The sequence below is a fragment of the Pipistrellus kuhlii genome, unplaced genomic scaffold, assembly GCF_014108245.1.
Source record: "Pipistrellus kuhlii isolate mPipKuh1 unplaced genomic scaffold, mPipKuh1.p scaffold_m20_p_8, whole genome shotgun sequence".
Classification (NCBI taxonomy): Eukaryota; Metazoa; Chordata; class Mammalia; order Chiroptera; family Vespertilionidae; genus Pipistrellus; species Pipistrellus kuhlii.
Genome location: NW_023425584.1, coordinates 13,969,599 through 13,994,733, shown reverse-complemented (window position 1 = coordinate 13,994,733; position 25,135 = coordinate 13,969,599). Strand labels below are relative to the sequence as shown.

General features: G+C 44.0%; 1 protein-coding gene across 1 annotated transcript in view; it reads left to right on the top strand.

Annotated features, from left to right (window-relative positions):
* ITK (IL2 inducible T cell kinase) overlaps positions 1-25,135 on the top strand; it is a 47,261-nt gene that overhangs the window by 15,289 nt on the left and 6,837 nt on the right. Inside the window, exons 3-14 of the mRNA XM_036424498.2 lie at positions 307-388; positions 2,186-2,314; positions 5,972-6,012; positions 11,221-11,372; positions 13,741-13,806; positions 15,069-15,123; positions 19,273-19,355; positions 21,246-21,379; positions 22,134-22,208; positions 22,555-22,726; positions 23,649-23,865; positions 24,989-25,053. Coding sequence (XP_036280391.1) covers positions 307-388; positions 2,186-2,314; positions 5,972-6,012; positions 11,221-11,372; positions 13,741-13,806; positions 15,069-15,123; positions 19,273-19,355; positions 21,246-21,379; positions 22,134-22,208; positions 22,555-22,726; positions 23,649-23,865; positions 24,989-25,053 — 1,271 coding nt within the window. The remainder of the gene's footprint in view (positions 1-306; positions 389-2,185; positions 2,315-5,971; positions 6,013-11,220; positions 11,373-13,740; positions 13,807-15,068; positions 15,124-19,272; positions 19,356-21,245; positions 21,380-22,133; positions 22,209-22,554; positions 22,727-23,648; positions 23,866-24,988; positions 25,054-25,135) is intronic.

The following is a 25,135-nucleotide window of genomic DNA, read 5'->3' as shown; positions in this document are numbered from 1 at the left end:
ATCTTACTCTTTTATGTGCCAGAAAGACTTTCTTTCCTAAAATATTAACATGTCAAGAGGAGAACTCTTTCTTCAGCTGTTTAATTTAGTGATAGCTTACCTGGTAACAAGCAGCCTAAGCTGTGGAGGTTCACGCCATGTCTGCACAGCACCCCAAAGTCTGAATGAAAAGGACACTGGTCCCCTGACCGTCCGGAGTTTGCCTTTTTGACAACAAACACATTAGCCCAATAAGCCAGTTGGGCCTTCTGTCAGTCACCAATCCCCAGGCACACCACTCACCTTGAACTCTGTGTGTGTCTACAGGTTGTGCATGACAACTACCTCCTGTATGTGTTTGCTCCAGACCGCGAGAGCCGGCAACGCTGGGTGTTGGCCCTTAAAGAAGGTAATTAACCTCCTGTGTGGCTGAGTCCTGAGATCCCTTGATCCTCCTGCAGTCTTGGATTCCACAGTAGAATAAAGGGCAGCTGAGGGTCAAACATTTCTTCCTTTTTGTGTTGCTGGTATGTCTGGGCCCAAATGGTAACAACCAGTGTAGTACAGGGTCAGAAAATCCAGCCCACCACCTGTTTTTTGTTTTGTTTTGTTTTGTTTTGTTTTGTTTTTTTGTTTTTTAAGGTTCCAAACTAAGATTGGTTTTTATGTTTTTTCTAATGGTTCCATTTTAAAGGGTTATATAAGTACCTACATACTATATCAAATCTGCCTGCTGATGAGCAACCTAAAATATTTACTATCTGGCCCTTTAAGAAAAAAGTTTGCTGCCTCTTGGTTGGGGTGAAGAATAAGAGCATGGACCCTCCTGTTAGATGACCTGGGCTTGAGTCCTGGCTCTGCCACTTACTAGCCATATGTGCCTGGGCAACTTCCCCAACTGCTCTGTGCTTCAGTTTCCCCATCTATTTTTAAAAGGGGGTGTAGGAGGGGATAATAATAGTGCCTGCCTTCAGAACTGCTGTGAGTTAAGCCCTTGGAACTAGCTGGCCCGGAGTCAGCACCCAATAAATGTTAACCAGCTTTCAAGGTTTTCAGATCATCGGCAAGGGTATTTCTTAAGGCTCACCTTTCTGAAAGCATCATTAGAACCAGCACAGCATTTGGGTCCATGAGACATGGAGCCAGGCTGCTAAGGTGAAAATCCCAGCTCCACCAATTATTAGTGTGTGACTTGGAGCAAGTTCCTTGACCTTTCGGTGTCTCCATTTCTCAGCTGTGAATTCTGACCGGTAACACCCACAGGGCTATTACGAGAATTAAATGACTTAGGACACGTCAGATACAAAACCAAAAGGAAGCACTCAATCATTTCGATTATTATTATTAGTTAGCCTGAAGTCCTGGATTTACAGGAGAATTGGATTCAAATATTAATCTGTCTCTAAGTAGCTATGGAGACTCAGGGTAAGCAAGACATTGGAAATCTCAGGAGCCACAATGCCCCTATCTGAAAGATGAGAATAAAAATGTAAGTTTTATCTTCTTCCAAGGTTTCTGTGAGTCTCTACTGGCATATGAACAGGCAAGTGCTGGGTAAATTGGAAAGTGTTCTCAAGTTTAGCAGCCATGGGTCACAGAACAAACATGAGAAGTAATCAAAAAGGCTCCAACTGTGATCATTGCCCTTCTCCCTCTTGGAGGAGCTTTTATTCCTAGGATGCTAAAACTAGAAGAAGCATGAAAGACAATCTATCTAGTTTTCCAGCTTTTATACTTTTGGGTTTTTTTTTTTTCAGCAGTAGAGTCTACCCCCCACCTCACCATAACCTTACTTTAAAGCCACAAATCTAGAAGGGATAAAAGCAAAGTTGCTGTGGTGGGAAGTGGGAGAGATAGAAAGGGGGACTTCCAACTACTCAGTCTTCCCATAACCCTAAGACATTTTGTGGGGCCCACTGAACCAGTCTAGCAACCTCATTGTATAGTGGGGAAACTGAGGCTCAGAAAAGGGTTTTGCCCAACCCAAGAACATAGAACTAACCCAAGGCAGAGCCAGAGATCTGCTGACACAACATGTACTCCTGCATAGATGTATTTGCCTGGGAAAAGGGCCATTTTTCTGACTATTCTGAGTATTATTCACTCAGTTCACACAGCTGGGTCCAATCTCAAGGCGTTATCAAGTTGGTAGGCCTCAATAGACTAGTCTGGAAATAACTCTTCTGCTGGCGCCAATCCCTTTCAGAAACGAGGAGTAATAACAGTTTGGTGTCCAAGTATCATCCTAACTTCTGGATGGATGGGAGGTGGAGGTGCTGTGCTCAGCTGGAGAAGCTTGCAGTGGGCTGTGCCCAGTACGATCCAACCAAGAATGGTAAGACACTGGGAATTCCCTTTCTTCTTGTAAAATGAATAACCTGACTACTAGTAGAAAGTAAAAGCTCTCAGCTTCTCCGACATCAGGGATGTTGAAGACTGGATGCAAAAGTCTACATTTTCAGAAATTTCAGAGGGAAATCACCTGCCTCTACTATCGGCCTATTGATTTTTTTTTTCCATCTCTTCCCTCCTCCTACTCAAAGTGTGGTCCTTGGATCAGCAGCATCAACATCATCTGAGAGCTAGTTAGAAATGCAAGTTCTCTGGCCCCATCCCAGGTCTTCTGGGTCAGAATTTGTGTTTTAACAAAATCCCCAGGAGACTAGTATGCACAGTAATGTTTGAGAAGCACTGCCATAACTTTCAAGCTAGCAAATTTGAACAGCATGGTTTACTTAAATCTTAAATTGTAGGACTGCCTTAAGAGGTATATAACATTTTTTATTACTGTTTGAAGTATTACATATGTCTCTTTTTCCCCCACTGACCCCTCTCAGGCCACACCCACCTCCCCCAGGACAACCCTCCACTGCCCCAGTGTCCATGTCCATTGGTTATGCTAATATGCATGCATACAAGTCCTTTGGTTGATCTCCTTCCTCCCCCCATTATTTATTTTTTATAGAGCCATCACATCCCACAAGTATTAATTACACAATTTCAACTCTATACACTTGGAGGGGGAAGAAAGTAAAAACAAAACAATAGCTTATTTTGCTCTCTGGCTCCTCCCCACCTTCAAACTTGCCCTGGCCCTCCACAATGTCAGAGAAAAGGAGGCCACAGCTTACATGAAAAGTGAAAACAAAAGAAGTTGTTGCTTGGCCTGTGAGGTCAAGGGCTCAGGTCCTGGGGATTGGAGTGTAACTCGATTTTACTTTATGTGATGACTTGGAGACCTGAACCCCCAATGAAGTGCAGCTCCACTCTGATGCACTTTTATATGCAATATGCTCCCATTCCTCTCAACCATCTGGGGTAGAGGATGTGATGTTAAAGAAAGAGGGGACTGAACGGTTCAGGATGCTCAAGGTCACACAGTTAGGAAGTGTTCTGCAAAGCCATTGTTGAACAGGAATGATGGAATTTTTCGCTCCCATTCCCCTCTCCTCTCAATCTCTCTTACTCCAATTACCTTTTCTCATCTGCCAATTTCTTTTTTGCACTAAAACCTAATACCTCAGATTGACAACTCAAGGCAAATGTGTTAAATGTGACACATGGCTGGATTTTCCGTGGCTTCCTGAGTCACAACCCATTTTAGTACCAGTTTAAAAACCACTCCTTCTCACCCTCTACCATGGAAGAGAAAGTTCAAGGTTACCAGTCCCTTGGCCCAGGAGAATGCTGTTTATCTAATTTTAGAAATCAACAGTCCTCTGCATTAGCCCTGTTGACCATACTCATGAAGATGAGTATTTAATGAAAAGGAAATGGAAGGGTTTATATGGGTGGAATTGACCACAATGACAGGGTGGCATGGGCTGGCCTCAATGAGTGAAAACCCTTCCCGAAGCCAGAAATCTGGTGTCCAAATTCCTTCCTGCACCTTGCTGTGGGCCCCCAGGTGAGTCACTTGGCCATTGAAGGATCCTAACATCATTATCTCAGAAATGGTCAGGGAAGCTTTAGGGGGTCTAAAATGAAATATTCTCTAAGCCCCTTTCCATTTTTGAAATTCTTTGAATCTGTGTTTCCACTTGCTGTTTCCACCACGTATGTCACAGCTGTATTGCTTCAGGGTGAGCAGTGTTTCCCTCCACTGATTGGTGAAAGACTGAGGTGTGAGAACCATCGGAACCTTCATGACTCACCAGATGACCCCTGAGGAGGCTGGTCATGATGATCTTCTCCCCATATGAACCCAGGGCAGTCACTTTGCCAATAGTCCTGCTTCTGCATTGCTCCCTAGATTATGTCCCCATCTGAGCATGCTTTCTTTATACTCTTTTAGACTTGTTTTAAATAGCTGTGCACCATGGCTTTGGCAGAGCTAAGGGAAGAGTGCGAGAACATACCTCGCTGTGCACACTGCACACACACGTTTTGGGCGAAGTCTCATGGGATTCCTGTGTTGGACACACATATAGAACAGGGTCCAATTCCACAGACCTCTGGGATGAAAAACACTTGGGGGTGAGTCCCAGCCCCATCACTTCCTTGCTATGTGACTTTACATATGTTTCTTAACCTATCTGCATCTCTGAGCCAATTTTCTCATCTATAAAATAGGGACAATGATTATAAGTAGCTACTTTGTGGAATTGTTGGGAGACTTGGGTTATGCAAAGCTCTTAGCACAGTTTCTGGCAGTTACCAAGCTCTCCATAAATGGCCGTTGTGTCTACTAGTCTTTCTTATCTGTGGACAGAAGAATGAAGCTGAGATATAGCAGTATGTGCATGTATGTCTGGGAAGCAGGAGAGGTGATTGAGTAAAAACGGACCCTGCTATATACAACCCACGGCAACACTTATTTTTGCAACCAGAACTGGCCTTGCTCTCTGGCTCCTCCCCACCTTCAAACACCACATACAAACTTCACACAGAGGGCAAGGAAGGAAGGGGAGAACAAGGCCAGAGGAAGAAAGAGACCAGTCACAGAATGTTCAGGGCCAGAAGGGCCCAAGGCCACACAGCTGGTATGTGGTGGAGCTGGGGTTAGAATGCCAGTCTGCTGGCTCCAAGTTCAATGCTGAGTAAAAAGCATGCTTCCTATTATGTTGGTTTTCCCTCTTCTCTGTGAATTGCATACCCAATACCCAACCCTGCCCTTGCTCAAGGAGTTGGCACAAAAGGAAATGAACCACCTCTTACCACATCCCTGACACAGGCTGTCCAACATCAAGTCAGCTTCATGCAGAGATGAGAAACTCACTACCTACTTATGCAGCCCAGTCCCCTCTTGTCTCCGATCGTTAAAGAAATCTTTGAATTGAGCAGAAACCTGTGAATGACCTTCCATGTGCCACCCAGACACCCACACTTGATCCATGGATTCTAGGCCTAACTTTCCAGGATGTTACAAGAGAAATACTGAGAGATGGGGAAAGAGATGAAAAGAAAGAGAGAAAGAAGAGAGAATAAAAGAGGACAGAAGGAATAGAGAGAGGAGAGATCAAGAGAGGTGTTGATGTGTGCTGTGTGGAGGAGGCAGCAAAAACACATACCCGGAGGCCTTCAGGTAACTAAAAGTGGATTTCAGCCTTGGTGGCCGCCCCCTCTCTCACCTCCCACAACAGCATCAGGAAGCCAGTGAGTCACTGTCCCCCTGAGTCAGCCATTCCCACTCCTGGGCTTAGCAGGTGCCATCATAGAAGTCTCCAGGAAGGACACAAGCCTAATCCCTGTCCCTACCTTGGGGTTAGGCTTTGCCCAGGAATACAGAAAAAGAGGCCTGGAATAGTGGCTTCCAGAAGTTCCTGGTGTCTCCTAGAATGACGCAGCGAACTAGCAGGCTGAGAGAGACACAACAGAGGTTCTAACAGGGTCAATCTTTGTATTTCTGTGTCTCACCGGCTCTTTCTGCCCCTTCCTCCTGCTGTTCTCCTCAGGGAGGGCCCCTTTTCTCTGAAAAGCCCCCGACAGCTCACCTCCGGTTGGGGATGTTCAGTTTTAGGCTCACTTTCTTTTTCTGTTTTTCTCGTTTCAGCTTCAAAGAAGCCTCTTCCTCCTACTCCTGAAGACAACAGGGTGAGTGAGACCTTCAGCGCCAGGCGAGAGTGGGCCCACTGCTGCGGGCTGCTTGACACATGTTCCCACCTGCACTTTTCCTGCCTGCCCCGATTTCTCTGACCCTCTGTGAAGGCAACAGGTTGTTGTGTTTCAGCTGAATTGGGCACACTGCGTTTCTTGGGCCTGAACTGTCTCATGGTTCTGTCCATGTAAACAGGCCACTGAGCTGCTAAAGTTTCACCTCACTTTGTCCACTCAACAAACGCTTACTGTATTAAATTGTGTGTCCAGCCAGCTGAACTCTTTGGAGTATAATAGCAGCTCACATCTATGTAAACTTGCATATTTACTCTATGTTCATTCTACATAAAAGCACTTTGGAAGCATATATTTGATATTACTTTATATTTTTCAAAGCACTTTCGCACTTTTTTTAAAAATAAATCTTTATTGTTCATATTATTACAAATGTTCCTCATTCCCCCCCCTCCATTGCTCCCCTCCACCAGGTTCCCACCCCACCCTCTGCCCTTTCCCCACCCCCCATTGTTCTCATCCATAGGTGCACAGTTTATGTTCAGTCTCTTCCCATACCCCTCTCTCCCCTTTTCTCTGAGAATCGTCAGTCCACTCCCCTTCCATACCTCTGATTCTATTATATTCAACAGTTAATATTGTTCATCAGATTTTTAAAAATTTCCTTGGTTTTTAGATTCACTTGTTGATAGTTAGGTATTTGTTGTTCATAGTTTTTATCTTTATTTACTTTCTCTTCTGAAAGAACCCTTTTCAGTGATTCGTATAATTCTGGTTTGGCGGTGATGAACTCCTTTAGCTTTTTTTTTTATTAGTGAAGCTCTTTATCTGGCCTTCGATTCTGAGTGATAGCTTTGCTGGGTAGATTATTTTTGGCTGTAGGTTCTTGCTGTTCATTACCTTGAATATTTCTTGCCTATCTGGCCTGCATGGTTTCTATTGAGAAATCAGCTGACAATCTTATGGATAAGATTTATAGATAACTACCTGCTTTTATAGATAACTACCTGCTTTTCTCTTGCTGCTTTTAATATTCTCTCTTTGTCTTTTGCTCTTGGAATTTTAATTATGATATGTTTTGGTGTGGTCTTCTTTGGATTCCTTTTGTTTGGAGTTCTGTGTGCTTCCTGGACTTGTAAGTCTAATTTTTTCACCAGGTGGGGGAAGTTTACTGTCACTATTTCTTTCAGTATGTTTTCGATATCTTGCTCTCTCTCATCTTCTAGGATCCCCATAATTCTGATGTTGGTTCGCTTGAAGTTGTCCCAAAGGTTTCTTACATTATCTTCAACTTTCTGGATTCTCTTGTCTTCTTGCTTCTGCAGGAGTGTCTTCTGTTAGAACCTCTATTGTGTCTTTCAGTATGTTTTCGATATCTTGCTCTCTCTCATCTTCTAGGATCCCCATAATTCTGATGTTGGTTTGCTTGAAGTTGTCCCAAAGATTTCTTACATTATCTTCAACTTTCTGGATTCTCTTGTCTTCTTGCTTCTGAGGAGGAGTGTCTTCTGGCTCTTTATGTTCCAAATCTTTGACTTGATTCTTGCGATCTTCCATTTTATTTTTAGGACTCTGTATAATATTTTTTATTTCAGACAATGTTTTCTTTATTTCTTGTTGATCCCTTATTATTTCTTATTGATCCCTTATTAGTTCTTGTTGATCTCTTTTTATCTCCTCATAGGTCTTATCGACCTTTTCAAGGAAATTCTTGAAAAACCTTATAAGCGTGGTTTTGAACTCTATATCCAGTCTCTTCTTTTCCTCCATTTCTTTTGTTTGTGATCTATTTCCTTGTCTTGGCATTTTCACAGCTTCCCTGAGTTGGTAGGATGGCTTTGTGTGCTAAGGTATCCTATATGGTTCAGTGAGTCAGCCTCCCAGTTACCTGAGGTGGACAGTCTTGGTGTAGCCCTTTGTGGCTGTGTGTGCAGTCTTGTTGTTAAGCCTTGCTTATTGTTGGTATCACTGGAAAGTATTGATCTCCAAGCCAATTGGCTATAAGGATCAGAAGTGTCTCAGCTAGGAGGGTTTCTGTATTCCGCTTCGATGGGCGGAGACTCAGGGTGGCGCAGACAAGCTTTAGATTCCTGTCTGCCCCTCCTTAGGAGAGTCCTATTGGTAGCGAACGAGGAAGCTAGCCACTGGAAGGGCCTCTGTGCTCTGCTTGGATGGGGTGTAGTCTCAGGTGGTGCAGACAAGCTTTATTCAGCCCCTCCCTACAAGGGTCTGGTTTCTGAGTCCCACAGTAATGGCCACTGGCTTCACACACCTCCAAGAGATCCCGCCCACTGCCCGACAGTCTGGCCTCTCCCTGTCTGGGGCCGTCTATCAGCGCAATAGGGTGGTTCTGTTTTCCTCCCGAACCAGAAAGCCAGCCGCGCATTAGCTATCCGCCCTCTCCACACAGGGAGTAAACCAGTAGCAAACTCAGCCAGCCCTCTCCAAGTTCCACAAGCAAGCCGGCAGAGAACTCTGGGGCTGCTTTTTCGCACGCACAGTTTTCCGTACCTTCACAGTTCCTGAGGTTCAGCGGGCCTTCTTTCTCCTTCCCAGATGGTAGAGCCTCCCCTCAGCCAGCCGTCCCACGCTTCAGGGTGATGTTTCTCCTGTTTTTCAGTTCTAAATTCAAACTTGTTGTGGTAGGCTGCATTCGGGTGCCTGCCCTATGCCGCCATCTTGATTCTTCACTTTCGCACTTTTTACTAGCTCAAAACTCACCATGAGTTCTAGCTGCTTAAGAGAGTTAAAGTTTTATTCTCTTTCCTACACTTGGGAAATCATGTCCCAAGAGAAATTTCGGGACTCTCCCAAGGCCATTCAGGCACTTAGGAGTCAAACCAGTAGGCTGCAGAGTTTCTGGTGGGGTGATCTCTAATTTAAGTGGTGGTTCTCAAAGTCTGATCCATGAACCAGCAGCATCAACATCACTTGGGAGCTTATTAGAAATTCATTGCAGACTCTCAGGCCCCAACCCAGACATATTGCATCAAAATCCTGGGGAAGAGGCCCAGCAATCTGAATTTTAAAAAAGCTCCAGGTGAGTCTGAGGCACACTGAAATTTGAGAAACACTGGGCAGGATTTCAGTGATATTGAGTCAACTCTGGCGAAGCTATTTAGTCAAGAAGACCAAAAAAAAGGGGGGGGGGCGAGGAGGGGGAAGAAAGATCTGCCCCTTATGGTCATATCAACACCAAACACCACATTGTAGTGCTTGCCCTTTAATTCCAGAACCTACTGATTCTGCTTCCTCACTACTCTTCCGGAAAGATGAGCTCTGCTGCTTCCCTCCAGCCAACACGGTGACATTTCAGAAACTGGCAGTGTCCCCATAAGAGAAGTTCTAAATCTCTCAAAACCTCAGGCTGGTTTTTAGATCTGTGTCATCAGCCTCATCCCTCACAACAGGAAAACAGTGAGCTTAAGTTGTAGCAGAAAACGAGCTCTTCTCCCTTTTTATTTTTTTATTTTTATTTTTTTAAATATATTTTATTGATTTTTTTACAGAGAGGAAGGGAGAGAGATAGAGAGCCAGAAACGTTGATGAGAGAGAAACATCGACCAGCTGCCTCCTGCACACCCCCCACTAGGGATGTGCCCGCAACCAACATACATGCCCTTGACTGGAATCGAACCCGGGACCTTTCAGTCCGCAGACCGACACTCTACCACTGAGCCAAAGTGGTTTCGGCCCTTTTTATTTTTTCATTGATCTTCTAAAAATATTTCACCACATCTCTTGAAGACATGGTTCAGAACCTCACCACCCTGGCACGCAGATGTTTTTCCCCAGAGAATCATCTAAACCCACACCTCTACGCTTTCAGCCAGCTTGCCCTTGTCTTATTTTCCCCCTCAGTGAAGGTGAAGGCCAGAAGACACTGCCCACCCATCGCTTTTTAGATTCTGCCACTTGGCTCTTGAAGACTGTTCAGAGCACAGGGCCTTTGCCGTCATTGTCCTACTTTCAACCACAGGTTAAAATTCATTGCAACATTTCTCACCTTGAGCCTCTTGAATTTATTTCTCCCTTCACTTTCGAGTTCTGTCCCCTAATGGGTGACACCATCTTGAATGGGCATCTAGAGGTGTTATGTGTATTTTTAATTCAGTCTGAGTTAATAGGCTGATGCTCTGTGTGAGAGAGACTAGGGAATGTCATATCCTGCCTTTATCTTCAGGTGCCCCTGACACAACTCCTTCTGCTTAGGGCAAAAGCCTCAGGCCAATCAACTCTAGTTCGAGAAACCCAATGTACCACTTCACAAACTCCATAAATAGCTAAGCTTCAAATTCCATTCTGGACACAGTTGGGATCACACAAAGAAGTCATTTCTTTCTTTCTTTTAAGCGCTAGTATTTTTACACTATCAAATGCTTCAAGGACTCAGAGAATTTTTTACTTTTATGGAAACAAATCTCGTTCTAGCCAGTAATTGCAATCTCTTCCCTCATGTACTCTCTCACTAAATCTGCCAACCCGCAGCACGTGTGTCCATCCTGAACTTGTCAGCCTTACAGTCTCTTCTTCGTGTCCTCCATCTCTCATCCTAAGAAAATATTAAGAAGTAGAGACAGGCAACAGAGCTCACATGAAGGGAGCCCGGGTGTTATAATGGAAAGAGCATTCAGACTAATTCAAGTGCTAAACTGAGTACTTCCATTACTTCATCTGGGCCTCAGTTTCCCCATTCTAAACAAAAGAGTGAATTACATGACTTCTAAGAGGCATTCCAGCTTGATTCTATGGATCTGGACAAACCCACAAGTCAAATCAGAAAAGCATAGGCTAAATAATTTAGTGTTGACTATATCACTCACCTTCACCAAGAATGTCATGCTTCCAACAGAGAGGCTGCAACATGGGACATGGTACAAATGGAGACATCAGCAGGCTTTTGTGACATGTGAGTGGCTACCTGGAATTCACTGTGGTCGGAATTCACCTCGTAGAATGGGAGGGGTGATGAATTCCAGGTATTGAATGTCCTTGCATCATATTCAGTACTATAATTCTAACACATATAGAAAGACAACTAGAGGAAGGCAATTATCTCAGAGAATACCCCAATGGATTGTAGGAACTGACACCCTCCCAGGAGCAAGTTATAGCTCAGAGACTTGCTGACCTCACTCTGCAGTTTACCTCCTTTCTACATCTTTGTTTGATTTTGTCTTCCTCCTCCAGCGATCACTTCAGGAGCATGAAGAAACCCTGGTCATTGCCTTGTATGACTACCAAACAAATGATCCTCAGGAACTCACGCTACAGCGCAATGACGAGTACTACCTGCTGGACAGCTCTGAGATTCACTGGTGGAGAGTTCAAGACAAGAATGGGTAAGGCCTCTCTGTTCTTGCTGTCCAGCGTTTGAGGTGAGGTAGTTTGTCCTGCCTCTCAGCATGACCATGGCACTGAATTAGGAGAGGAAATCGGAGGCAGAGGAGGAGGAGGAAGGAAGAAGTCATTGAGGGGTGTCTTTCCATTTCTCAGAAGTGGCTGGGAGGCAGTCACTTGCTATGCTTGCTCCCTGCACCCCATCAAGCACTCCAGGCCTCAAACTCATCTAAAAATCTCTTGGGTTTTTCTACTAACATCCACCATTTGGGAGACTGACGATTTATTACACAAAGAAGCTCTATGGTGCCCATATGGGAAGGCTGTACCAGACACAGGTTCAAGACTGCGTAGCTCTCCAAACAGCAAAGGAACCTACTCAGAAATCCATCCCTTCTACCAACTAACATTTCTTTAGCACCAGAGGTGCCAGAAAATTTCTTCTCCTGGGTCTCACTTTCCCAAATGACAGTTTGCCCTTTGTTCAGTGGCCTGTGGAAAGGCTCAACTCTGCACTTCAGAAGGCTTTGAAGAGAACACCCCGGAGGCCAGTCAGCATATGGGAATTTCCCCGTTTGCTCTGTAATAATGCAATATCGTGGAAAGTACACAAGGTGGCAAGACAGAAGAGTTGCACTTTAATGTCAGCTGCTCTTGTTGCATAGGACTTTGGAAAAGTCCCTTAACCTCTGTGAATGCATTGCCTCAGCTGCCAAATGCAGACTATAATATCAGATTTATTTATTGACTTGAGAGAGAGAGAGAGAGAGAGAGAGAGAGAGAGAGAGAGAGAGAGAGAAACAGAGAGAGGGGGAGAGGAAGAGAGAGAGAGAGAAAAAAAAAGAGAGAGAGAGATTAGTTGTTCCAGTTATTTATGCATTCATTGGTTGATTTTTGTATGTGCTCTGACCAGGGGATTTGAACCCACAACATTGGCATATTAGGACACTATTCTAACCAACTGAGCTACCCAGCCAGGCCTGATAATATCAGCTTTGACTATCTCAGAATTTTGAGAAAAATCAGTGAGATGATGAAAGTGAAAGGTCTTTGTAAATTATATATCCACATACACAAGTAATTATCATCCCTTGTATTAGAAAACCCAGCTTTGGTTGGCATGTTAAAACTCAGTCATTCTATTTGAAAGCAAAAATATTATTTGAGTAAACATACGGTGTGGCAGAAACAGATATTAAGAGAAATATAAAAGAAATAGCAAATTTCAGAACAAGCTGACTCCTGTCATTTGGCACTGACTACCATGAGCATGGTGTTAAGGAGACTTCTGTGGCTGGATGGCCAATTCTCCAAAGAAAGCCTGTCATGATTGACTAGCTCTGTCATCCAGGGGCACAGGACATGAGATCATCACCCCATGATGGACATCCCCATTCGTGCTTTCTTCAAACCTCAAAACAGATCTGTGAAATAGATTACACATTCCCCATAAACATAATCACTGGATTGAAAAATGCCAAAAACCATTTTATGAAGTAAAAAGCAAGAACCTGTCAGGCATCTTCTGATAGACAGGCAGAGTCTGGAGGGATTGTATGCATAATCTAGTTTAGGTCTATCCTTGCAGGTAGAGTCAGAGGCTGAGAGAGTGAAGGCACACTGCTCTTACCTTGTGGCATTAAATGCAACCATGAATGTGAACATAAAAGTACTTTGAAAAGCACAAAGTGACACACAGATGTGAAGTATTTTGATGTGCTTATTAGTCCCTTAATCTGTATGTCTTCGTTTATGCAAAATTATTTAGTCTTGCTCAAAAGGGACGCCCACCCCTGAATCCAACATGACTTTTTCCTTTTTTTCCTCTTGTTTTACCATTTGTGTCTGAAGGAACTCAATGAACCAAAAATATTAGGAGGCTTTGAATTAAACCTTACAATGCTGACTGGCAGTATTTTTTGACACATGTGGTTGGATAGTAATTTTTTTAATTTAAATTATTTTGGTTTCCTGATAGTATCATAACAGCATTAAAGGGGGGGGGGGGGAGTTGATTATCACATGCAGAAAAAGTTTCCTTATAGAAAACAGAGACTGCACATTGATCTTTTTTTTCCAGTAGAGGAATTTTCACACTGAAGAGAACTGCAAGCAGCACTTTTTAAGTAAAATCATTCTGCTTTGTTTAGTATGGTTCATATTTCGGCAGTGAATCTATTGCCTTTGACAGATAGATAGTTGTTATTTTTTATCAATGCTTTTATTCTCGGACTTCAAAATCTCTTATCAGGAATGCCAAATAATGTGAGACTCTTCCAACTCTAAGGGACTTTTAGCAAATTAAGCTTATAAAATGGAGAGGTGAAAATTAGTCCTCTATTAGTCTAAACACTGGTTTCCCTCTTACAGACATGAAGGATACGTACCCAGCAGCTATCTCGTGGAAAAATCTGCAAATAGCCTGGAAACCTACGAGTAAGATATTTTATTTATTTTACTATATATATATATATATATATATATATATATATATATATATATAGTACAGTACTAAGGAGTTCTCCTTAGTTTAGAAATAAATTGTTGGTTGATGACAAACAGGCATTTTCTCTTCTTGACCTGCTTTCTTCTTCTTCCCATACTCTGATCCCTAAATAACAGCATAAGGACACTTTATATAGGAGAAGGGGAGGGAAGGGGTGTACTCACCGGCCCTTTTACCATCAGGATGCTTCTCAGAGGCCTATGCATATTGTAGGAAAGGAAATGTTTCTGGGAATCCCAGGAATATTGGTCTTAATTGAGAAGGAAAAAAAATGCTATGAACATAGGTTCAAATACAAACTGATTCAAAATATGGTTTAACACATCCAATACCAATATAGCAGACAAATAGGTATTAACTAGTCTGTGTTGTTTATTCCAAGCTATCATTTAGAAGAGCCCATGTGGATATTATTTTAGTGGAACTACTTAGAGTTCAATACAATCGAATTGCAGTGTCCAGAGTACTCACCATATGTACGTAGATTTCCTGGCTCATCTGCTGAAAGGCCCAGAAGCAATTACACCAAAGCAGCAGTGTGCACACTGGATCTTGGTTTCTAAACCACACTTCCCACTTTGCAGACCAGGAATTCTTGGAGTGACAAATTGTGGATTCAGAGGTGGGGCATTAGTAATCCTGGATCAGTTCTGGAATCATTAAAAAAATTAGTTGCAATTTACGTTATTGGGACAACTGATGAACGTTGAATAAGATCTGATATTAAATAAGCATTCATCAATGTTAAATTTCCTGATTTGTATAATATAATTGTATTATGGTTATATAAATGTATACTTCTGATGAAGTACACAAATAAGCTCACCCCTCAGCTAAAAGAGCCATCAATTCCAAGAATCCCTAAGCTACAATGAAACACATATAAAGCATGCTTAAATAGAATTCTTTTTTAAAATAATCAATGCCTATAGAAAGAAATATGAATTTATTCCAAATGTTCACCAGGCTTGAAAGTTTTGTTTTTTATTTTAATTAGAATCTCCTAATTTATGATAGAAGAGAAAAACCCAAAATTCTAACCGTTTATAAAGCAATATAGAATAGTGAAGCTTGGATCAAATAAAAATGTATATTCCCCCTCTTGGAGGTATTTCTGGCAGTAATTATCTTTCACAAGTAAATCATCAAACATTTAAAATGTCATTGATCTATGGCTTTTTCTTGCTTTCAGGTGGTACAATAAGAGTATCAGCCGAGACAAAGCTGAAAAACTTCTTTTGGACACAGTAAGTCTCCTTAACCCATCTTTTGACTTAAAATAAATTGTGTTGGCATTTTAGCCATTTAAAAAAAAATCTCTCCATCTGAGTCTAATATTCAGATGATGTTAATGACTAATGCACAACCCTAGCCTTCCCAGTGAGACCAGTAAGCAGTATGCATGAGTTAATGAAGGTATTAATCTCCTTATGCCAAATGTTAACACTATCCCTGCCATTTCACCATATACCATTTTCCAGTTGTGGTTTGCAAGTATTTCCTATCTGTAAGACTCAAATTTAAATCTTTCCTGAATGGAATGAAGATGGAATGACCAATTTATCTTGGCTTGCCTGGGATTATTCTACTTGTAAAATGGAGACTCCTGTGTCCCAGGGGCACCCCTACCCCCACTGGTCCCACGCAAATGGATAATTGGCCACCCAAATAATCCATGATTTTTGGACAGTGGTTAGGAGTTTAGAGAAGGAACCTGGGAAGATGTCAGGGAGGATGTGGAAGGCTGTGATGGGAAGGTAGAAGGATGATAAATATTGTCAAAGAATAATTTAAAGACACAAAGTTTATAATTAATGTCTGTTTGCTTTTGCACAAGAGAAACTGATAATAGATTAATTCATTCTATCAGAGGAAACAAATATAGTATCTGTAAGAGGAGAATGGGAGGAGAGAAGGAAAGTCCAGAGTCATATTGGGGATAGCAAACTTGGGTTTTTCTTCCTTGGCTAAGTTGCTCTTAGCAGGCAGCTAACTAGAAGACAAGGTAAGAGGTTCTGCTCTTGGGCAACTTGTCCTCATCAAAGAGGGAAGGTTTAGGTGTCTGTGGATTCTCCAAAAAACTCTGTGTGTTTACTGGTGATGAATGTGATACAGGCAGTCTCTTACCCTGGCTGTCTCAATGATCACCCGTCTCAGGGTAATGTTTGCACCATTTCCTTTATTAGGACTTCTTAATATAAACTCCAGGACCTTACCATTTTGCTGAGCACCGTGAGCTTTGGGCTCTATTGGGAAACAAAACAAACTCTGAAAAAAGATTTCAAGCATAATCTAAAATAAACTGTGAGCATATGAGGCAGGCTTTCAGGAGTCTCTGAGTTCAGAGAAGATGCCAGTGGAGTTAGAAAGATTTCATGGAAGACAAGGAATTGAGCTGAGTCATTATTAGACTCTGGTTTTTACTTGGTTCCACATTGATTTAGCATTTGATCTTTTCCTGTTATCCCCAACAGAACCAATGGAAAACATTTATTTATTTGTTTGTTTGTTTGTTTGTTTGTTTGTTTATTGTTGATTTCAGAGAGGAAGGGAGGAGAGAGAGAAACATCAATGATGAGAAAGATACTTATGTTTTTCTAGATAAAGTATAAAAGGTACCAGTAAATAGAGACCTTGACAATGTCTCATCAGAGTGAGGTTCCCCTGCCCCGGGCTGCATTGCTCAGGCCAGTGCCCCAGTGTATGGCAGTGATATGAGCAAAGACCCGTCAGCCTCCCCTGTTCTTGGTGGTTGTGACTTCCTCTGAGCCCTTTTCAGGAAGTAGGTGGTGCAGCATGTTCTGGATGCCTCATTTTCCCCAGAACTCTAGGCCCCTCAGCCCCAAACCAGAGTTTCCTGTCACCATCGCTGCCTGTCGCCTAGAGCAACTGCAGGGGAGGAGGAGCTCAGGGCCTCCTTCACCACAGAGCTGACTGCAAACCTGGCCTCACCTGCTTCTCAAATCTGCCATGCCTCTTGTGAACAGCTGGGCCGGGCTCTGATTACAAATATTTGTCAAAAAAAATTTAATTAAAAAAAAAAATATATATATATATATGAAGGAATTGCAACAACAAAATGCTCTTAATTAAATAGAAGAGATGTTAAACTTCTGGGTTTTTTGGTTTGTTTCTTCCCTTTTAGAATAACTTGCATATGCAGGTAAAGTTGGCCTCTGTTGAAGTTTTGTTTCTTCCTGCCATCACACTTCAGTGAGGCAAGAGCAAACGCTTCGCTATTTGGCAAAAGGGGAAACATTTGGAAGACAATCTATGCTACACATAATGGGTGGATGGATATCGCAAACATGAGACAAAACTGACATATAACATTGTATAAGTTTAGTGTGTACAACATAATGATTTCATACGTGTGTATATGTCGCAAACTGATTGCCACGATTAGTTTACAGCCATCACTAGACACTTACAAGTTGTTGTTTTTTTCCCTTATGATAACTTTTAAGACCTACTCTCTCAGCAACTTTCAAATATATAATTCATATCATTAACCACAGTTCCCATGCTGTACATTACATCCCCATGGCTTATTTAGGTTATACCTGGAAGCTTGTACCTTTTGACCACTTTCATTCTCCACTACCCCCACTCCCAAATTTCAAAATAGACTCTTAAAACTCCCAGCAGAGATAAGAAGAGTTTGGGAAGTTTCACAAACTTTATGTGGTAAACTGCATGTTTGGCAACAATGAACAGTATTTGTAAGAGCCAATTGTCCCCAATTTCCTCACCCGCTACCACCACCACCTCTACCACCAGCCCCCCACACATATCCTGCATGTTTGGGGCCAAGTTAGAGGAAGCAGGTTGTGTTTCTGTACAAGGATAAGCTTGTGAGACGGAGACTCTTCATCAGGACTGTTATAAATAGGAGCTGCCTATTTAGAGTCCGTGGACATCAAACCTGTATGTCTATAAGGATCACATGGCAAGCTTTTGAAAAATGCAGGTCTTGGAGATTCTAGTGTGTAGATATGGAACAGTGCATGGTCACTTGTTTGCTGTTGCTATTTTGTTTTGTCTCAAGTACTTGTGATAATCAGTAAAGTTTGGGACTCCGGGGTTTAGGGAGTTAGGCCAGATCAGCAGTTCTCAACAAGAGGTGGTTTTGTCTACCAGGGGACACTTGCTAATGCCTGTCATCCAATTGTTAGAGGCCAGGGATGCTGCTAAATATCCTATAAACAGGAAAGGCTCCCACCACATAGAATTACGGGGCTCAAAATGTCAATGGTGCTGAGGTTGGGATAACCTTGAACCAGTTAGCCTTTATATACAGTTCTTTCTAACCTTGAGGTTCTAGGATTCAAATAATTAGCATAGACATCTGTGGGTATTACTTTTATGTGTATAAGGCCAACATTGGGGTTGGGGAATGGAGGGGCTTGTGTTGTTCTAAACTGTGTATGCTTTGCTCCACATGCTACAAGAGTATGCCCACCGCACAAGGCTCATGTCTCTTTCTGGCCTTCCCTTAAGGACCGCACTATGTCTAAGTTAAGTAAACTATAATACTAGGCTTTGCAAATATTACCAGGAGAGATTTACAGGTGGGTGGGGACAGAGCATTAGACATGCAGTTAAGTTTAATCTCAAACAAAGCTAAGATTTTAAAGTTGCCACCTGGAAGAAATAAACTAGAATATCCATTTGCTTATACTGATTTTATCAGCGCTAGCAATATTGTCAGGGGAAGTAAAGAGGACATACTTGGGTCTTCCCCTTCTCTCCACTTCCCTCGTGTGCTCAGGAGCTTCACATTTTTTCTCCTTTTGCTTGAAAATAAAATCAGCACTTTGGAAAGGCCCTAAAAGATACTGTTGTTTCTTAAGGGGCTGACGAAGCTTCCAGGACAGAAAGCTTATGCCCTTGTGGGGGATGCAGACGAGGCTTCTAACATTTGATGAATGGAGGCACCACAGAGCAGTAGAATGAGCACTGGCTTTGCTCACAGGCCAAGATTCAAACCCCAGGTTGTAGGTGAGAAAGTCACTTAAGATCTGGCACTCGGTATCCTCGTCAGGAAATAGAAGATGGTAACATCTAGATTGCAGTGTTGTGGTGAGGGTTGGACAATATCTGCAATGAATCGGGTACATGGCCAGCTCCAAGAGGACAGCGCTTGTGTCTGTCTTCATTACTACTTATATCCTCACTAGAGTAGTCTCTTACTCGTGGCCCATGATAAGAGCTCAAGAGATATTTGTTGAACGAATATATAAAATGACAGCCATTGTGCTGAAAGTCTGCTCCTTGCCTAGCTGGCCTACAGAATCCCCCACTCCTGCCCCCTCATTCACAAGCAAGAATGCGGAGAGCATGCATGAGCCTGGTTTTCTGGGATCACTAACCTCCATTCTTTCTGACCATTCCAGGGCAAAGAAGGAGCCTTCATGGTACGGGATTCCAGGACTCCGGGCACGTACACCCTGTCTGTCTTCACTAAGGCCATCGTAAGGTATGGTGCCCCCTCCCTTGACAGAGTGGGGAGAGGCAATCCTGAAGGGGGTGAGGAGGGAAGCCCACAGCAATGTCAGAGCAAGAGGTTGAAAGGTCGCTGGGAATGATGTGTGTTCCCTGCATCCCTTCCCCTCCACCCCACCCCCAACCCCAGGAGATGTCCAAGGCCAGAGAGATTAGGGCCATAACTGCAGTCACTTAGCAGGAACATGACCACACTGGGGCTGGGTGCCAGGTTCCTTTCGCAGTTAGCATTCCTGAGTGCAGAGCTCCAGAGAAAGAAAATACCTGGCCCTGTGTTTGATGAGTTTGTAATTAATTACACGGAAGAATAAAGAAGATACTTTGGCTGGAAGTGAGAAGATACGAATTCTGGTTCTGGCTCTGCTAACGAAGCTGCCTGCCATTTCCTGAGTCCTCATTGTGTGCCAGGACATCACCGACCATGTCTGACCCTAACAAACCCTAAAGGCGGGTTCCTATGTTTCCTTCACAAAGGAGAAGCTGAGGCTCGGAGAGCTGCTGGCCCTTTTCTGAGGGAATGGGTGCGAGTGGCCAAGCCCCGTCAGGACCCTGCTGACTGCCTGCAAGACTCTCACTCCTGGTCTGCCCCTCTCCAGGCCTCAGTTTCCATCTCTGTAAAATGGTGTCAAATTCTCTTCTAATCAGAAAGTTAGGAAGAGTAAGCAGTTTGGCAATTACCAAAAATAAAGAAAGAAGTAAGAGAAGAGGGAAAATGAATTATGAAGGGGTCCTCGTGGAATACTTGTTGGAGGACAGAGGATGTCAGCAAGACTTAGAGCAAGAGCAGGGTTTAGAGAGGTGACAGAGAGGAAAGGCGCTGCCCAGGGCTGGGAAAGAAAGGAGTGCACATCACAGAGGGGCCCACCTCTGCCCTGCCTGGAGGACAGTAGAGAGAGTGACATGCAACTGAGTAAGGTAGAATAGAGGAGAGCGCGGAGGTCTCTGAGACATCCCCAGGTTCAGTGATTCGCTAGGAAGACTCCCAGGACTCAGCATTTAGTGGTCCTCAAGGCTGAGATTTATCACAGCCAAAGGATGCAAAGCAAAGTCAGCAAAAGGCACCTGGGGCCAAATCCAGAGAAAACCAAACGTAAGCAACCAGAGTCCTCTCCCAGTATAGTCATGCACAAGGCATGCGGAATTTCTCCAGCAACAAGTTAGGATAACAGGGAGAGGAGCAAGGGGCAGGATGGGGGAAGGGGGGGGAGAGGGGTTGGTGGCATCTATGGGGGAAGCTCAGGAGAGATTCAGTGCCGATGGTTTTCACTGGGGGTTGGCCACATAGGCAGCCTCTGCCTAGCACATAGCAAACTTCCAAGTTCTCAGAAGAAAAGCAGACATTGGGCATAACCATATTGTTTATATAAACCATTGAGGCACAAGGAGCCACCTTATTAGTTACAGAATGGTGAGAATCCTCCTGAAATCCAAGTTCTCAGGTGCCAGCCCAGGGCCAACCTTGCAAGGGGGTCTTTCTAAGAGCTTGAGTCAGAGCTGCGAGGTTAACTCTGCCACACGCATCAAACTGGTGCGAAGAGGCCCAACATGCTTCCCTAGCATATGCTGATAACTAGCTAAATCCTCAGAGCAGGGAAGGCAAACACATAGCATATGTGAGACCACACCCATTTTGTGGTTGTGGAAGAAACATCACGGCACTGACTCTAAGGTTCAGATGCAGATTCCAGTCCTTAAAACTGCACCCAGGGCCAACCTGTCCAGATGGACTCAGTTTGAAATGTACCTGTAGCCTTTGTGATAGAGGGGGGGGAAAACAAAAGCTAGTAGGAACCTGGTACCAGTTGGCATTTTTGTGTCAAAACATTGCTTCCTAATTATTGCATTTATGTTGCATTTGTTTAAGTGAGAGCAACCCCTGCATAAAGCACTATCACATCAAAGAAACGAATGACAACCCCAAGCGATACTATGTGGCTGAAAAGTATGTGTTCGATTCCATCCCTCTCCTCATCAACTATCACCAGCACAACGGAGGAGGTGAGTCCTGCAGGACAAGGGGGGTGGGGGGTGGGGGTGGGGGGGGAAGAGAGAGGTCCTCCCACAGGCACTTGGAGAAAAGTGACAAACAATGAGCCTGGTTTCTTCATGTCAAACATGCTGATCTTAAATGATAAGTAAATATACAAATAGAAAAGGATGCCAAATACTGGATTATCTATATATATAAAAGCCTAAGCAACTGTTCAACCACTTGACTGGTAGCTATGACACGCACTGACCACCAGGGGAAGATGTTCAACACACAGGCATGGAAACATGAAACAGACTTATGAATCTCAGAGGGAAGAAGGGAGGGAAGAGATTAACCAAAGATCTTATATGCATATTAGAGGCCCAGTGCACAGATTAGTGCATTGGTGGAATCCCTCACCTGGCCTGCAGGGATCGGGCCAAAACCAAATCATGTCTGACATCCCTGAGGGGTCCTGGATTGTGAGAAGGCACAAGCTAGGCTGAGGGACCCCACCAATGCACAAATCTGTGCACCGGGCCTCTATTATTTTCCATTAACCAATTGTACTGCTGGGGATCATGGGATTTTGCCACTTGCCCACCTATGTTTCTTACTCTTCTCAGAGAGGGTGGAATATCAGTGACTGTGCTTTGGAATCTGCTTTCCAGAATAAAAGTAGCGTTTGCACTGTGTTATATCCCTTCCTGGTGATTTAACTTGGATGGTTGTTTATGCAGCAAAGCTCTAACCACAGCCTTTGCTTTTTAATCAACCCAGGCCTGGTCACACGACTTCGCTATCCTGTTTGTTCCTGGAGGCAGAAAGCCCCTGTCACAGCTGGGCTGAGATACGGTAAGCAGTGCATTTAGGAATGTTATACCTTTGCCTAAAACTCATGTCCCTAAAGGTCTGGGGCAAATCTGAATGGACGTTCCATGAACCTAACTCTTCCCCAGACTTAGAATGGCCATTAGGACAGGTACATCTGGAGATGTGTGTACAAATAAGCATTTATGTGTGAGACCATTTATCTTGGCCAAATAATGTCCACTGACTTTAGTTGAGAGTTCATCAATGAAGTGCTTATTGAACACCTACTCTGTACAGAGCACTCTACTAAATGCTATTAGAAACATATTAGCAAGCAATGCCTTAGTGCTGCTTGCCAACCCTGAAAACCCCTCTCTGTCCCCTCCAGGAAAATGGGTGATCCATCCCTCGGAGCTCACTTTTGTGCAGGAGATTGGCAGCGGGCAGTTCGGACTGGTGCACCTTGGCTACTGGCTCAACAAGGACAAGGTGGCCATCAAAACCATTCAGGAAGGAGCTATGTCAGAAGAGGACTTCATAGAGGAGGCTGAAGTCATGATGTGAGTGGTCCGAACCAGAGCAGACAAAGGTGCCGTGGGAAAGGTGTTCTCCGCTCTGTTCTTTATTATTTTTTTTTTAAAGATATTTTATTGAGCCGAAACCAGTTTGGCCCAGTGGTAGAGCGTTGGTCTGTGGACTGAAGGGTCCCGGGTTCGATTCCTGTCAAGGGCATGTGCCTTGGTTGCGGGCGCATCCCCAATGGGGGGTGTGCAAGAGGCAGCTGGTCAATGTTTCTCTCTCATCGAAGTTTCTATCTCTCTGGCTCTCTCCCTTCCTCTCTGTAAAAAAATCAATAAAATATATTTTTTAAATATATATTTTATTGATTTTTTTACAGAGAGGAAGGGAGAGAGCCAGAGAGATATATTTTTTTAAATATATATATTTTATTGATTTTTTTACAGAGAGGAAGGGAGAAGGATAGAAAGTTAGAAACATCGATGAGAGAGAAACATCAATCAGCTGCCTCCTGTACACTCCCTACTGGGGATGTGCCCACAACCAAGGTACATGCCCTTGACCAGAATCGAACCTGGGACCTTTCAGTCCACAGGCCAACACTCTATCCACTGAGCCAAACTGGTTTTGGCTCAGCTATGTTCTTTAAATAGCACCCTGATGCCCTATTGTGCCAGCTCCCTGCTCAAATCCAGCGATGGCTTTCTATGGCGTAGAGTGTAAAATCACACTCTCACCGTGGTCCCGAGGCCTGGCACAGTCTGGCCCTGCCAGCTGGTGACTCTCACCTCCTACCCATCTCTCCTTCGGTTCACAACATGCCAGCCACACAGGCCTACACAGTTGCCGTCCTTCAGGTCTAGGCTCAAGTGTCATGCTTTTGTGTTTTGGGTGAGGGGTGGGGGGTGCTCATTTTCAGGAAACTATGTTTGGACCATCTCACCCTTTGCCTTTTTCTTCCAGGAAACTCTCTCACCCCAAACTGGTCCAACTGTACGGGGTGTGCCTGGAGCAGGCCCCCATCTGCCTCGTGTTTGAGTTCATGGAGCATGGCTGCCTGTCAGATTACCTGCGCAGCCAGCGGGGGCTCTTGGCTGCAGAGACCCTACTGGGAATGTGCCTGGACGTGTGTGAGGGCATGGCCTACCTGGAAGAGGCGTGTGTCATCCACAGGGACCTGGTAAGATGGTGTAGGGCATCCACCTTCAGGTCCAGGATGAAGGGCCCCTGAAATGTAGAGGTACCAAGACCGGGATGCATTAGTCAATCTCAAGTCACTCCAACCCTCTTCCCTTCCATCCCCACCCCTCTCAACCTGACTTTCTCTACCCACTTTGGGAGGTCCCAGTGGGAAAGTGTTTCATGAAAACTTCGAGTGGGGCTCTAAATGCAGCCCCACCTCTAAGATTCAGTTTAAACTCTTCCAAAATGCAACCAACAGCCTCTTTTTCGTCGCTTCTCTGTGCCCTCCTGGTAAGACAAGGGAAGTGGACAAGTAGTTTTTCTCAAAGTGTTATCCCAGGATCTATGAGAATCCCACCTAGACCTGTCCTCAGAACCTCTGGGTTTGGGGCTCAGGAATCCTAATTTTAACATGCTCTGCCATGGGATTGTAGGCATGTTAAAATTTGGGGCTCTGGGGGAGATAAGAGGTCAACCGAAGGACTTGTATGCATGCATATAAGCATAACCAATGGATGCAAGACACTGGGGGGGAGGGGGAGGGCATGTATGGGAGTGGGCGGGGGGACAATGGGAAGATATGTACACATGTAATATCTTAAGAAAAAAAGAAAAAAAAAGAAAAATTAAATTTGAGTCTCCCTGGAGTCTTCTATCCCTGAGAGCTCTTCCGATGCCACATTCTGAAATATTAATTTGGAAATAGGTACTCTTCCTACTGAGAAATAGTTTTAAAGGGATTAGAAACTTGAAAACATTCTTATTTCAGTCAAATGGGTGATAGACTCTTCCCAGCAGCCCTAATGTTAACATGTATATCACATATGGATGCATTAGAGCATATCATTGGTTAGACCACACATGGATTTCTCTTCTAATTAGGATCCCAGAAATGAAGATAAGAGGCCAACCCTCCTCCTCCTGATAAGGGACCTCAAGCATTCCTCTTCTAGCTCCCTTCCATCAGGCATTGGTGAAGCTCAGTTAACGTTTGTCGAGCTCCTCGAAGTCTCCTACAGCAGCACCTAGAAAAGCGAAGGGCCTGGTTACAGGGGACTCCCTCATTATTGATTATCCACCAACAGTCTCTCTTTCCCTTTTGTTGGCTGCCTCCTGTCCAGGCTGCCCGGAATTGTCTAGTGGGAGAAAACCAAGTCATCAAGGTCTCGGACTTTGGGATGACAAGGTAACTCAGGGACACGGTGCTGGCCCATCCTCGGGAGGGGGACTCAGGCCTCTAGAACATTCCTGCACACTCTCTCCGCTCT